This window comes from Amphiprion ocellaris, chromosome 21 (genome assembly GCF_022539595.1).
Source record: "Amphiprion ocellaris isolate individual 3 ecotype Okinawa chromosome 21, ASM2253959v1, whole genome shotgun sequence".
NCBI classification, from domain to species: Eukaryota; Metazoa; Chordata; class Actinopteri; family Pomacentridae; genus Amphiprion; species Amphiprion ocellaris.
The window spans coordinates 4,908,211-4,924,809 of NC_072786.1; the positions used below are offsets into that span (position 1 = coordinate 4,908,211).

The 16,599-nt window shown below is 40.9% G+C and overlaps 1 protein-coding gene across 1 annotated transcript in view; it reads left to right on the forward strand.

Annotated features, from left to right (window-relative positions):
* ptn (pleiotrophin) overlaps positions 1 to 16,599 on the forward strand; it is a 50,830-nt gene that overhangs the window by 28,776 nt on the left and 5,455 nt on the right. Inside the window, exons 2-4 of the mRNA XM_023265854.3 lie at positions 6,403 to 6,497; positions 8,019 to 8,192; positions 12,722 to 12,883. Of these exons, the coding sequence (XP_023121622.1) occupies positions 6,404 to 6,497; positions 8,019 to 8,192; positions 12,722 to 12,883 (430 nt within the window). The 5' untranslated portion in view covers position 6,403. The remainder of the gene's footprint in view (positions 1 to 6,402; positions 6,498 to 8,018; positions 8,193 to 12,721; positions 12,884 to 16,599) is intronic.

Here is a 16,599-nt window from a genome sequence, read left to right on the forward strand (position 1 = left end):
TCTAAATATGGTGTGATAGCCAGAAAAAGCTGGGAGACTTGCCTTTAGAAACTACATCCTTTGATTTGCTACCTCAAGGGGAAAAGGGCTATTAAAAAAACATGTATAATTCATATGCAGCTAAGTGATACTAAATGCGTACATGTGTCTTGTGATAGTATTTGTGTTCATCATTAACACATCACTGAGGAGCTGTTGCCTAATTACATGGCCCTCATATGTATTTATATAGGTTCTCTGATGATGAACCCTGATTGTGAAAGGTTAATGGTTTAAAAATCAAAGAAACCAAAATCCATTCTTCACACAAGGATAATGGTGAAAAATGTGTTTTCGCTCAGCCGGTGCAGCTAATAATCCAAGCGAGTCCCCTTTTCTTGGGTCATATAATTGATTCACGAAGCTGCTCTCTGTCCTTTATTCCTACGCTGTTGACTCCATCGCCTCCTGCCTCCGTATCAAAGACCAGCAAAGGATCTGATCATATAAATAGATTCTCCTTTATGCACTCGGCGGGGCTTGCGTCACTCCTAATGACAGAGAGGAGAGCGTTTTGAATCTGGTGTTTGTCTGCGCTCCAGATCGGTGGAGCTTCTGCTGCTGTCTTTGCTGAAGCACACAAGGAGTCACTGAAGGTCCATTGATTTGTGGCCTGTATTGGTTTTTTCTCCTCCGTTCCCCTCACCAGGAGCCCACAGCTGTGTCTGGATCAATGGGGCAAGGGAGCATCTTTGATAGGACTAATTCTCAGTGGCTCATGAGCCACAGCGACCACTGAATGCTCCTGATGTTCCAGCTAAAGTAACCCCCTCAGTGTGAGGTTTGCAAACATTCATCTCTCCTGTTCCCGTCTCTGTATTAGATCTCTATACTTAGACTGTATTATGATCAAACTCTCATTGCCATTGTCTGTGAAACTAATGAATACATTAAACAATAACACAGAATTCAAAAATTACTGTTTACCCTGCTGCGTACAGACCATTGACTGTACACTGAGATGGATGAACCCTCCGTGATTTCTTATTGTGGTGGATGCGACCGTCTCCATTTTGGCAGTACTGGTGCCTCCAAACTCACACTTGAACCAAAAACAAGAAAAGAGGTGAGGAGCTGAGGTGAACCTTGCAAACATCTCTGGGTCATGCAGCGTCTGTGCCAGCATTCACCTTCCCATATAAATGGCCACACCCTTGTTTATTTCTGCTTTAAAGTTGGCCATTTTATCATGGGGTCTATGGGGGGGTTTATGGGGATTGACTGGCTTTTCGAATTGCCCTCAAGTGGCCATTCAAGGAACTGCAGGTCTTTGCCATTCTGGGCTGGATGTCATTTGGTGAAGAGATTTGCTTAACTGTAAACGGACTTTAAAGATTCCAAATGCTTTTCATCAACCAAAGTGACGTCAAATAGCTTCACCAAATAGGAACAAGAGTCTGATGTAATCCAGCCATCCAGGTGACTGCAGTCTCCAACTAAAATAATAATAATAATTTCACAGTAAATGCACATAACCTGAGCGTGTGTGTGTCTGGTTGAGTGTGGTGGGATGACCACACATATGGATGGCATAAAGCTAATCACCTGGTGGCCCATAAATAGTGCACAGTATTTAATTGGTTCAGGTTGTGCTGTGACAAAAAAGAGAGATGCACGTAACAAAGCCAATTAAAAATGACTTATATGGAAAACATTATGGCATTTAAGTGGACAATGGCATATGCAGTCAGGAGGATCACCAGTGTGACGTGAGAGCAGTGTTATATGGTGCAAAAACCAATAGGATATCAGCATTCTCAGTTATTTTGAGCAGGTTATGCAGTAAATTGGTAATTTATAATGCATTTAGATTTAATTATTGCATTCCTGGTAAACACATCTGTATTTGTAATGATACCCACTCTCAGAATTTTACAAAGTCAAAGTTTGTGGTTCGATCTTTAGCCCTTCCAAGTGTCCTCAGGCAAGACACTGAACCCCAAGTTGCTTCCATTGGCCACCATGGCATTGGTGTGTATGTTATAAAACGATTTGTAGGATCCAGCAAAGGTTAAAAAGACTCCATTTGACCTTACTTCTTTTTCTCACTAAACCATATCAAATAATCTAACCTCTTTTACATCCATTTTAAAGAAATTCATGAAATCTTCACAAAGTTTTCTAAAGCTTATAGTCTTACAACAACCTCCAGGGCAGAAAACAACTTTTATTTAAAGAGCTTCACATCACTAAAATCTTCAATATCCTGCCTTAAAATATCTGCCTTAGAATCTGGGGACAAGTTGAGTAATGATGAATGACTCTTTTTGCTCTTGTGTCAGGCTGCTTGGGAATCAACTTGAGCAGAGCATTGGAATATATAAGGATTTTATTATATTCTTTTGGAAATAAAAGAATTCTGACAGAATGCGTTTCCTGCAAAACTAAACACCAGCTCGTTGTTGGCTAGAATAAGGGAAGATGCCACTCAAGAGATGGTGGTGAATCGAGTTCATGCATAACCCCCACTGCTTTAGTCAAATTATAGGACTGTGTTTCTTGACAAGAGGCTGCTTCGTGCTCAGGTTGCCAGGTGCTGAGACTTGTAAAGGAGAAACATGTGTGTTTTTAAACTCTTCTTGTTGCTGTCAGAGCTATAGGTGTCTCCGACTGTGTGCACAGAGAGCGAGGGAAGGCATTTATAGAAAAGCAGGTGGATTTCCCTTAAATTGGCACTACCCGAGTGCCTCTTATCTAAGTGTTACACAGGCGGCACACATGACTACCGAGTGATATTCAAATGCTCCCAACCACCCAGTCATCCATTATACTGTAGGTGCTGTCATGCTCCAGAAATAGGAGCTACATGGCGACTTTCATTGAAGGAGGGGAAACTTGTCACTTCAGAAGATTCTCCGGCTACAGGGGAAATGGTTAAGTCTGCTTAATTCCAAGACTTATTTTTCTTTAACCTCCTACTGTAAGGGTTGCTCATTCAAAGTCATCAGCCGCTATTATGCCTCCACTGCACCAGGAGCTCATCATTCTGTGCGCGACTAACTGAGGCAAAGGCTTTCTTATCTCTTGAAAGGCCACAATGCCTTTTACTTGGAAAATGATCTTTATCAAGGAGCTTTCATTGGGTTTGCTCTATGAAACTCTTAGAACTCATTGTATGCACTTCTTACAGCTGGGATTTTTTTCATTTTTGAGGGGGTTATGGAGATGAATGGTTTGGAATCCCTTAAAAAGAGTCAACAAAAAAAAAGTGGGAGATGGAGTTGGGACTATTTAATCAAAAAGGGGTTTGTCTGGGAGCTGCCACACTCAGAAAAGTATGAAATCAATCATACGAAGGATTCAGATGGCTTTTCTGGCAGCCAAACTACAGGCGTCACCGCAAGGCTCATTATGAGTTTCTAAGAACCGCCGGAAGACATTAACGCTGACATAAAATGCACTTTAATAACATTCAAGAACTAGATCTAAGCTTTGAATACCTTTACATTTCAGATGCTTTCACTGTCCCTAAGACTCAACTTATATAAAATCTTAATTGAGTGAAATAGAAAGTTGGGAATGCGGATACATTGCACAATGGGACGAGGGGCTCAGAGCCAGTCCATGATGAATTAAAAATGACAAATGCATATTATTCCGCCGCCAGGCTTACCTGCTTTGCAAGGATTCGAGCACAGAGGAGCGTTCTTGGCGTCAGACACTTGGTAATTGCCTCAGTCTCATGCTGTCTCCTTCTTGGAGATCGCTGTCTGCTGGAGGCTCTCTCTCTCTCTCTCTCTCTCACACACACACACACACACACACACACACACACACACACACACACACACACACACACACACACACACACAAAATAAAAAGTGAAGAGGGCAGCTCAGACAAGAAGAACGGGGTTTGTGCAATAATTTCATCCCGGTGCATTAGGCTGGTGAAAGTGACAGTAGCAGCTTTGTGTTGAGGATCAAATAAGGAAGGAAATTCAGATGGGTAATAACTTGGTTTGATTTGTTCAACCTTAAACCAACTGAATTTGGAATCTCTAATATCGCAGCTCCGTCAAAGACAATGAACAACAAAAAGACAGATGACAAAATCCACATTTTCTCTGACAGATCCAATATTTGCAAGGTGACAGTATAATAGAGGCCAGCTTGTTCTGTTTTTTGCTGCAGGTGCAATCTTTTCTTGAGCACCTCGGTAAGCCTGTTTGGCCTCAAAGCCTCGCAAGTCTTTCAATATCCAAACCTCTGGGCTGTTTTCTTACTGTATATATTATGGCAGCTGAAAAGCAAAGAAAAGTCCAGTTTGAGTTCAACTTCAGCTATGTTTTTATATGAAAACACATAAAACATTTCTATTTCTCATTATTGGTGTTAACTATGGGAGTCACAGGTTCAACATTTCTCCTGTTGTGAATTTTAAATCCTGTCTGACTGTGTTGGAAACATTTTTATGTAAGGTGACATCAAGCTGACACCAATGTCAAACTGGGACAGGTCACATCTGGCTGATACCCAGAACACTGTGTGCCTCGTCTTCATTTTCACTCACTTGTACTCACAAAAGTTAGTGTTTCTAACAAACATGGTCAACGCTCCTTCTACCTCGTACAAAAAAGCTGATTTTAAACCTGCATTTTTCACATCTCTGTTAGGAAGATTTCTTCTACAGTAGTCAAAACTCCACAAGGTACCTCTGTTGTGGATGTAAAATCCTGCTTCTTAAAACTATATAAACATAAATAGTTAACAACAGTGTCGTCTGACTTATCTGGATTTGGTAGGTGTCAGTTACAACATTTTACAAAACATTATAAACATGAAATTATTTGTCTACATCACAGACTGTGTATAAAAGAAGGATGTAGCCAGGGTCACATCACCGATTGGTTGTTGACTACAGCTTTGAATCCTTGAGTTTGGTATTTAGAAGAACGTCTTGGAGGGAGAGATGGATCTGACTGAAAACTTGAGGATACTAAAAATATTCATACTGTGGCGACTTGTCAGTCACAAAATACCCTATTTGATCACTTTTTCACTCTAATTGGGAAGATAATTTACAATATTGACATCGTCTGTATTGAAGTAGACTGAAATCTCGTAATTTAGATCCCAAATCCTTTAGGAAAATGGTCACTCAGGTACCAAATCAAATGAGAAATAGGACCATTTTCTCAAAGACTTCTATATAATCAGAGATCTTTTTGTCGCCCTCTGCTGGTCATTCATTCGTCACTGGCTTCACTTTTCAAACCCAGAAGCTACTTCCATCTTTAACATGCAGTGTATGGTTTACACTGAGTAAAATAAAAAAATAAATAAATGTGTTTGTCTGTTTGTTATGGTTATACCACTCTGAAAGGTATATTATGATTATTATATGGTTTCAGGGGATAATGGGAAGTGCAAAAAAACAATACAACCAAACCAAAAACAAACAAACAAACAGTATAACTGCAACCTAATCAACATTGCACTCACACTACCCAACCATACAACTTTTCCTGCTGGGAACTTTGCACTGTATGAAGACAAGATGGTTAATTAATGTATGTTTTTCTGCAACTTGTTGGAAACACACATAAGATCACAGTCCATCAGTAACAAAGATGATATTTCTTGTATTGTACTTTTTAAAATATTTATTGAGAAAGCTAACTTAGTTAGCTGTGATGACAGACAATAACTAATATTTAATTTCCAATCTGAAATAAACTTGGTTTTTTTTCCTGTGACCATGTTGGTTGAGTTGTATTTTGTTTTGAAACTAATTTCTGTGTTCAGACTATTGTTATTGTGTTATTACTATATTAACATATAGTTTATGGGTGGTATATAAGTCTGTGTGTCATAAATTTGCATTTTAGGGCTAAAAAGAGGCATCCTTTAAGGAAAAAACAACAAAAAAAGGTTGTCCATACCAGAGCAACAGAGGATGATTAGAAACTCTTCTTGTGGCTTCACACTGAAGGAAACGGGAGTTTGGACAAATCAAAACAAACGTGTGTGGTGTCTTTACCTAACTGTGACAAGAATTCACTGAGACTGACAGCAAATATAACAATAAAAGCAGTGCAGACACACAAAAGCTTGATATTGGAATATTGCACAGTGAAAATGACACAAGATGACAGATGGAAATTCTCCAGGCGATTCCTTTTGGTCTCATGGGACTTTGGACAACTGCTGTTTTTCTTTCCTCCAAACCGCTAAACTTGTCAGGTTCAGGTGTATTTCCAAGTCTAAAAACAGAGAGTTTTGAAATGAAGTCATTTTTAGTTGACATATGTAGACACAACGCATTCCCAGGCAGAACTGCTGGATTTGCGCTGAACAGAACAAACTTATAAGAGATAAAATATGGATTGTTCTTTACACAGCTGTCTTGTGTCGCTTTCAGAATGAATGGACAGAAGCAGTGGACACGGGTGGCTGTAATGGCACTCCTGGTGCTAACGGTGATGGCAGGTGAAGGAGGCAAAGCAGAGAAACAAGGTGAGTTCCACAAACTAACAGTGTACAGGAAGCAATTCCTGTCAATAAACCTCAAAGTGGTTGCATGCAAGGCTATTACAGAGCAATATCCATGTGAACAACTTATTCAGCTGGACACAACTCTTAAAAAATACATGAAAATAATGATAATAAAAAAACTGTTTCATGATTGAAGCAATTGGTGTCCTTAGAGAATTTACCAGAAACAAATAGTTAGATTTTGCTAAAAGGGAAAATAAGTCTGATAAATCCCACTTGGGTACAGAAAACAACATTTAACCTAATTTAAATTCAAGAGAAAAAGTGCATTTGCATTGGAGATGAGTGTGAGCATCCGGATTCATTACAGCTGCCTTGAAATAATATGAAATTCTAAGAGGGGGTAAATACTTTAGTAGACACTGCAAGCAGCAGTTTCAAATTCTGGTTTCAATAAAAACAGGCATGTTTAAAAAGTTTTTTTCCCTAAGCAAAACTGTAGATGTGAGACACACAAATGAGAAGACCAGAACTGAAAAAGACAAAATTGATGTGAGACCTTAAACGAAGATGACATTTGCATCTCACTCTCAAGGTTTGACATGCTAAAATCCCAGGAAAACTAGACAGTGTGAAGCAGGCATCTGGTACATTTAGTTATTAGGACATGAAACCAACTTTTTTCCCCATGATTTCAAAAACACATTAAAATTTTAAACATTTTATTGTTAAACATTCAGATGTTTAAATGACGCTGCTACTGTCTTGCATCTGCCTATTAACACTTGCTGTGACTTAACTGGGGTCTTTAAAGAGCCACAGTTGCACTGCAGGAATGCAATGCCATCCATTGTTGGTTTTTGAAGTCAAATACCAAAATCAGTGTGGAAGAACCATTGTTATTGTTATTATTATAGTCTACACAGTGGCTCGCTGGTTAACACTGTCTCCTCTCAGCTAGAAGACCACCGGTTTGCATCTCAGCTTACTCTGGCTTCCTCCCACAGTCCAAAGACATGCTGAGGTTAACTGATGATTCTAAATTGTAGGTTTGCCTGTTTGTCTCTATAAGTAGCCCTGTGATAGACTGGTGACCTGTCCAGGGTGTCCACTGCCTTCGCCCTAAGTCCCCACCCGTGATCCTAATGACGATTAAGCGGTGTATAGATGATGGATGGATGGATTACCTGCAGATTGTCAGCTCAGGCCCTATATCAGGTGTATTATGCTAAGAGAAGCTAAGGTAACTGCTAGCTACTTCCCTTAGCAGAGATGAAGAGCAGGCAACTGATATCACTTCTTTCTATCTCCATATCTCCCAGATTTGATCTATTTTCAAACCTGTAGTCTTCAGCCCAGTCGATCAGACTCTATGCATCTCTATGTGGAGCCACAAAAGGCTTTATATAACTTTTTTTGTCCCACATGTGCACTAATACCCCCGGAGACCATGTGGGAAATGGGTTGCATCCTCCCCTAAGTCTATCTTCTGTGTTACCGGGTTGCAATACATGTGTTTAAAGTGTGTTGTTGATCCTACAGGAAAGAAGGAACGTAAGTCGGACTGTGGGGAGTGGCAGTGGAGCGTGTGCGTAGCCAATGAAGGCGACTGTGGACTCGGCACCAGGGAGGGAACACGCACCGGAACCGACTGCAAGCAGACCATCAAGACCCAACGCTGCAAGATTCCCTGCAACTGGAAGAAGAAGTTTGGAGGTAAGAAGAAAGGTTCACACTCACACTATGCTGTGCAGAAAAGGGGAAAATCTGGATCTATTTGAAGTGGAATTTATGAGATATTCCTTTGTACAATCTAAAAGGTCTGCTTTTAATAGCATAAAAATGGTAAAACGCCCAGAGAACTCCCCTGCTTCTGTACAGATGCACGGCTCCCATCTGTCTTCCTCCCCATAATCTGTTGTGGCCCGTCATTCCCACAAACAATGGCCCCATTTTCAGAATAAGAATGTGTAAGCTAGCTAATTAGCGGTACAACAGAAAATGTCTGCTGAGAATGTGTGACATTGTAATGGAAAACACAGGAATAATCATCCAGCGTTGTCATTTGCGTTTTGGGCTTGAGACAGCACAGCCTTTACAGCTGAAACGTCTCACAGAGTCGAACCTGGGGGACTTTTGTTCCCACGGTAAGGCCTGTCAGGCAGGAGCCTGCTGCTCTGCAATGAGCCTGTCACAAATGATGAACATGGTGCAGGAAATAATGGCCCCACTAAGTGGCAATATAGATTATAGCAGCAAAAAGTTTGGGAATGTTGGCAATAAGTTAAATGCCTCTGGCCTTTAAATTAGGAAACGTTACTTGAAGTAAGACAAGAGCAGAAAAGAAAAGCCTGACTATTGCAGATTGTATTGTAGAGCCTGGTGATCCTTGCAGATGAACGCAGTGGCTTTTTTATTTGGGATATTTTTGTCATTAAAAAATAAATAAACACTGTAACATTTGGTACCTGAGACCCAGAAAATGTGTAAGAAAAGGTGTTAGAAGACCTAGTGGAAGCTTAGAAAATGTCTGTTTGCCATTAATTAAAAGATGACTTGTAGCAGACTTGTAGGGTGAGTACATGGCAGGCAGCTATTAACCAGCAACATAATGTGTTTTTAGTCCATACTATTACAAGAACTCTGAGAATTATGGGGTTTTCTGTGTGTAGTTCTGAGATTCTGAGCATGAAAGGTCTGACAACCCATTTGGCACAACTGTTATATCTGATTAACCCCCAAAAGAGCCTTAAAAGCAAACTAGTGAAAACTAGGCTAACAGTGGTTTTAAATGTGCAGCACATGGCCCAAACTGTGCTTTGCAGCTTAGAAAACTATTACACAGCAATGTGCAGAGTATAAACGTTACAATATGTGGAGCCTCCAATAGTTCATGAACCGCAAAAAGAGAAACATCTGTGGGTCAGGCGACAAAGGTACCAAACACTGCAGCTAATGGATCTGAATATAATAAACCAGAGAAATGATCATACAGTGTGATACAATGACTGATAGATGATGAATCCACAGGCACAAAGCTCAAACAGATAAATGATCCTAAAAGGGGTGAAAGCTGATACCTGATGGAAAATATATGAAAAAGTATACACATTATGGCTTGTCTTGGAAGCATAATGCACATATCTATCATGTTGTGATGCATCTGGAAATAAAAATACACGAAACTGATAAATATGAAATAAATAATTTGAGAGAGAATGTCAGAACTTTCATGCTTTTCAATTTTATTTCTTAGTCTTTTTAAATGGATATAATATGCATATTATGTAGAATTTAGCTAGCATTTTGAGCAAAAAGTGTATTATTTGAGTACCCAAGCTGTTTTAAACATTTGCATTAAAACTTAAAAATAAAAGGTAAACAGAAGGAATGGGGATGATGACAACAATAATCTAACAGCAAAGTGAATAAATTAAAACAGCAGACAAATCTTTGTGTATGCTATCCAGATATTTCACTCACATATGTTTGCATTAATTTGATTCAACACATGATCAGCCCACACACAAACTGTTTCAGTCTTATGGGGGAAAAACATTCTATATGATGACAATCCAACAATCTATTCTACTAAAGGCCTTAAAGTGATCTGCCCATCTATCAATTTTATTCCACTTATTCTGTTGGTAGCAACAGATTATGCAGTGCATTCTAGATGTCCCATTTTCCAACTCCTCGCTGGGGATCCCAAGGTGTTCCCAGGCCATATATGATATGTAATCCCTCCACTGACCTCTTAGACCAACCTGGGGTTTTCCTCTTATTTTGGGTGTACCCAGAAAATCTTGAAAGGAAGGCACCCAGGAGTAATCAGATCTGACACGATGAAGCAGTGACTCTATTTCGAGTTCCCTCCAGATGTCCGAGCTGCTTACCCTATCTCTACGGCATTCAAACCACCTGCCTAAGTTTGTCTCCCTTGTGGTGCCAAAACAGCTGTAATCCACCGAGGTAAGGACTCCACAAGACTCCCAAAGGTGTCCTGTGGTATCAGGCATCAGGACTTTAGCAGCATATCTTTTAAGTCCCCTAAGTTGTAAAGTAGGGCCTTTATGGATTGTACTGGGCACGCCAACACATCCCAACAGAAGCCACACCTTTTAGTTCTGACCCTTAACCTTAACCGTCTTGTGTGTTACTTAAATGCTGCAGAAATGACACATGCATAGATTAAAAAGCACAGAAATGATGGGCAAAATGTGCCAGAAGTGGCTTGCTATTTATATACACTTCCATGAAATCATGTGAAAAAATGCTCAATCGGTCTAAGATCTTTAGAGGCTAAGTCAACATCTCGAGCTCTGTCGTGTTTCTCAAGCCATTCCTGAACAATTTTTGCAGTGTGACAGGAAGCATTATCCTGCTGAAAAAGGTCTTTGCCATCAGGGAATACATGGTGCATGTGGGTCGGCAACAATGCTTAGGAAGGTGTCAAAGTAACATCCACATAAATGCCAGAATCAAAGGTTTCCAGAACGTTGCCCAGAGCAGCACACTGCCTTTATCCTGCAGTACATCCTGTTGTCATCCGTTCCCCAGATGAACAATGCATATGCACCGTACAGCATCCACATGTTCAGTTTCCACATGCTCACTGTCGGCATCTCAGCGGCGGCATGGCAGCTCTAACCGGTCTGCAGCTACCCAGCAGGCTGTGATGATCCGTGTGTCCAGCCACCTTTCATTTATCATCGCCAGCACTGAAGCTTTCAACAATTTGTGCTACGGTAGGTATTCTGTAGAGTCAGACCACGCAGGCCAGTATTCACTCCCCATGCGCCTCTATGAGTCCTGGACACCCACGGTACTAATCCCTGCATGCCGGGAACACCCCACCAGACCTGCTGTTTTGGAGATGCTCTGACTCAATCGTCCAGCCAACACAATTTGGCCCCTGTCAGCACCGCTTGATTGTTGCGCCTATTTTTCCTGCATCCAACACATCAAGAACTGGCTCTTCACTTGCAGCCTAATATATCCCTCCCCTCCAGCGGTGCTACTGTAACAAGATAATCAATGTTATTCACTTCACCTGTCAGTGGTTTTAATAAGGTATCTGATTGGAGTTTTTTCCAGAGCCAGAAAACTGATCTTGTGATTCTAAATGATCTCTATAAATGCAGAGATGCCACTCAGAGATATTGGACTTTGCGAACACACCCACTCATCAGTGACCATTCATCGCACTTTTACAGCCATTTTTTAAAATAATTTTTTTGCCTTCACCAATGTGACACCTCAAAAGAGGACATGTGCTGCCTGACAAACTCCCAGGAGACAGTGAGTGAGCTCTCTCCCAGGGACAAATTACAGCTATGGAGCTTTTTTCTTTTTTCTTTTTTTTTTTTTAAAGTTGGTTGCTCAGGAAGTCCCTGTAGGATTCTCGCAACAATGGCCCCTGTCACTCCCTGTCTCTGCTCTCCATCCCGCCTCCCCTCACCCCCGTCTCCCCCGTCTCCCCTCCTCTGATGAGCACCCTGGGATCTCAGAGGCAGTGACAAGGGGTCGGACGCTTTCATGTGAGAGGAAGCTGACGAATGAGTGTCACAGCCTCGAGGGAGCCCGGCTAGATTGGCAACAAAATAATGGAGGGAGATATGAGGTACATGGCCACATAGTACCCAAACAAACACTTGCGAGCACGTACGCATGCATCTTCAAACCCATTTCTATCAAATACAGCAGCCACTGCTAGCGTTTTCCTGAGCAATCTTGCATCCTGTGTGGCTGACTTTAAGGCGGGATGAATGCAGTATCAAATTAAAGCACATGTGAAATAGTCCTGCTGAAAGTACCTCCACTGCTCTGCCGCTCAGATCCTATCTGTCCGTTATGTCTGAGATGAACAGCAGCCTGGCTGTTTTCGATTACATTCATCTGTTAACGGGTTTCATCATATAGAAACTGTAAGATCCAAACTGAGGCAACCATCTGTTCCTGTTTGCAGAGGCAGCTTTTATCTTGCGGTTCAGGGAAGCGTCTTGTGAAGTCGCTCTGGATGTTGGACACTTTCTATTGATAAGAGGACAAAATAGCAAACTACTCATCAAAGAGCTATTCAAAGTCTATGACTCACAACTCTCTAGGCTCAGGGAGCTTAATACAGTCACTGATTGCGATTGACTGCTTTTTATAACAAAAAAGTGTCTTTTTACCAGGTTTTCGGAGCTTCTCCACTGAACAAAAGCATGTAATTAAGTATGCGCTGTCTTTGTGTGTCATAGGGGAATGCAAGTACGACTTCCAGGCTTGGGGGGAGTGTGATCTGGCGACGGGCAAGAAGAACAGAACGGGAGTGCTGAAGCGAGCGCTCATGGACGCCACCTGCGCCACCACCGTCACAGCCACCAAGCCTTGTGGGAAAATCCCCAAGACCAAGCTGCAAGGTAAGCTGGGAGGAGTAAATCATGGCTAGATAAAGTGTAGCCCTCGTTGGAAGTGCAGGGGCTGCACTGAAGTCCTGTTGATGAATCACTGTGTCTTCAGAACTGTGGGATGTGGGCCTCTGCTCCATAAAATGCCATATTGAGTGCAGTTTCAGAGCCCTCCTCATGAATTTAAACGTCTCTAAATCACTCTTATGTTGCATATTCTGTATTTAACACAAGTAGAGAGACAAAATGACAGGCTTTGTATTTCCTGGAAACCGAGCTTTTACATTATGTCGGCTTGATTCTGTTTTAAAATGTATAAAAGTCAGCTTTGAAGTTCCTTTGGAGTTCTGCACCGCCTGTCTTTGCACACTTCCACACCAAGCATGCAGAGCCAGAGACAAAACTGATATAAACCCTCCATTTAACTGAGACAGCAAACAAGTGGACCCTGGAATTGTTGTAGTAAAAGAGCATTACTGGAATTACAGTAATCATGTTACTGCCTCGGTGCCCAACACTGCCAGGAAGTAAGTACTCAGCCTGTGGAAATACGACATTTTACTAAAGTTCAGCACAGCGTCCTGGATCCTTCAACAGTTTGCATAGTGTTGCCACTATGTTTATGGAACTGGTCCTTCTATTGTTGTTCCTACAGAAAACCATCTTTTTCACGAAACATATTGAGGAAATCAAGATACCATCAGGGAACATCAGTATAGGAGGATCGACCGATATGGTTTTTCAACCCAAAAATTACATTCCCATACAACTAAACTGCATTCTCAGCGTCATCTTGAGGGAAATGTATTTCCTGCTGGATTATGTTTGTGACTTTAACAAATATGTTTCAAATCAACATATTTTTGCCATTTATTTTGCTGTTTTACTGTCACTCTTTTTCAGCCAACCAATCTATTACAGATGGGGTGGAATTCTTGCAGAAAATGGAGGGGAAGCTTTAAATACCAAGTGAAAGGGTTGTATTTTAATCCAAACTGAGCTATTTTCCCAAACTTAACCATGTAGTTCTGGTGCTCAGCATTGTCCAAGCTTGTAACAAGTAGTTATTGTTGTGAAAGTTTTAGTAAGACAATGCATTTCTTTCAAAAATGGAAATGAAATGCAATGTAGTTGTATGAGAAAGTGCATTTTGGGAGATAGTGTTGAATATTGCCATGACTAATCCTGATACAGATTATTAGTAATCAGGGAAACCAATAAAAGATATCTGGAATTTGATATATATTTTCAGTAAACCTTCGACTTTTGTTTAGCACAAAACCTCACTGAATACCTTTGTTTCTTTATGTTTTACAAATGTTTAATTAAAAGAAACTCTTCACAATGAATCTTTTCAGTGCTGATGGTTATTAATCCTGACATGTAACCAATCAGTGGGAGATCCATTGCTGGAGACCACAGATAGGGAGAGGCCAAAGTAGCCCATCTTTAAATGCATTTCTTTTATTGAGAATTGGGGAAAAACAGCTTAAAGAAGTAATAATTCCAGTAGTCAGGTGATCCTGATTGTATACTCAACACGACTTCAGTGAAACTCATCCAGGACAAAGCGTTTTACGAACGCCGTTCATGGACAGATCTGGTAAAACACACCCTCCTTGAACCCTCGCTGCAACACTCTTGCCTTTTTTGGGCAACTTTGAAAGCTGGAAAATATTTTATTACTTCCCGGAGGAATCGCACATCATTAGGTCGCTTTGGATCAAAAGCCAGATGCATGCAGAAACAAACGGGTGATTTACGACAAGAATCCTTCCAGGACTTTATTTCACTGTCACATCATTGTAAACAGTTCCAGGGAATGTTAGATCAGTCCGTCTGCTTTAATTAATTATAGCTGAAGGGATGTTTACTACTTGGGTGTCTCTGTTTCTTCTGCTGAGCCTCTTCCTGATGACTTCATATATTTTGGGCCATTTTGGATGTGGGACGAATGAAACTGAATGTCATTTTAAATAGGATATGTATATGTATGAAGGTGTATAAGAGGAAGGACTTGTAATGTCTTTGTGATAATGACTGTGTAGGTTCCGGAGATGCTGATCTTCTCTCCTGCTACATCTCCGATTGACTGCGTCTTTGCTAAATCCAACAAACCCCAGCAAATGATTTAATCTCAGGCAATGTCAGCTGTGATTCTCATTCATATTCAGTCCAGCATCAGCATGATGGAAATCCTCCTACTTAAGTACTAAGTTGAAGTGGTGAGTGACAGTATTAAAGCAGGGGTGAAGAGGTTAGCTCACTATTCAGCTGTAATTACAAGCTTTTAGCTTTCCTCTGTCATGTCAACGACACTGAACTCAGGGAGTTTCTGCTTCAACGTCTCATATTTGATGGGAAATGGGCAGTTATCGGAAAACTTGAGCCGAAACAAGATTTGAACTAATGGGAGACTATTAAATAACCATGAGGATGTGTATAGAATAAATTCCTGCCTGCTTGGTGTAAAACTGGTGATAAGAAACATTTGATTCCATCCAAATGTCTTTTGTTAATTTGGTAAACAAGGATGTAATTGACCCACTGCGAATGCCCCATTGTCCAAACAGGATTATAATGAGCGGCGAACGTTTGCCAAAGGTCCATAAACTGAGTCCTTATCGGGCTCAGCAGATGACACATGTGCGCAACATGAGGTTTGCACACGGAGTTTGCTTAACCTTTACTGTCGCTTCATCAAACAACCACAGCCAGGTTAAGCCCTCAAACTGCAAAGATAAGACGACCGCGAGCGTTGCAAGGACGGTGCAAGACGTCTGCAGCTGCAGTGCTGTGAACTGTAACGCGTCTGTCCGCTCCACTGTTTGTTTTAAGCTTTTATGCCAAACTCTATTTGACTTTCAAAGGAGGGATCAGTTAAATTTTTCACTCATCATTAATGCAGCGTGACAGGAAGTTACTCGAGGAGCCGTTCTGTACTAACCACCTGCGACGCTCGCATGTGTTGCGGCAAATATACGGTGCAGGGCGTCACTGTTGGAATATATGGAGACGTATATGGATTTATAGTAGGGAGGTGGGTGGAAGGGTGGGAAAATGAGAATCCTGGGCATCAGATATGTCATTTTATTCTGTGTGTGTGAAATAATGTGAGATTGTTCTCTGAGAACCAATGATATTTGAGCAAATTTTCAGCATATGTTTACATGAAAATGACAAATCCATGTTGCGGAATGAAAATCGTCACTCTGTTCAAAGTGCAATTAAAAACAGTGTAATATGGTGTTAAATTTGAAAGATGGCATCTAAATGCCCATCTATGTATCCATTTTCTGTTTTTATTTATGGTATTCATAGCTGTGGGGGATGAAATTTATCCCATAATGCACTGGGAGCGAGGAAGGGTGCATGCTTCCAATCTTTCAGTATTTGTTACACTCACATTGACACCTACGGTGAATTTACTCAACCTACATGTCTTTGGACTGCAGCTGTGGACAAGCAAGCTCCAGAAGTCGACTTTTTTTTCTTCTTTTTTGCTTTAGCTCTCCTGATAAATATTCTACTGCAAATAGAATATTCAAATCATTTCAATCCATAATGATACGATATTAAAATCCCCCTATAGCATGCACGGATGCATGATTACACCTAATGATTTTGCATTTCAAATTTTCAAACATCGTGCAAAAGTTAGGGAATATATTCATAAACGTGGAGTATATACATTCACCTGGTGTTTGCTGTGCAGCCTTGCATACCTG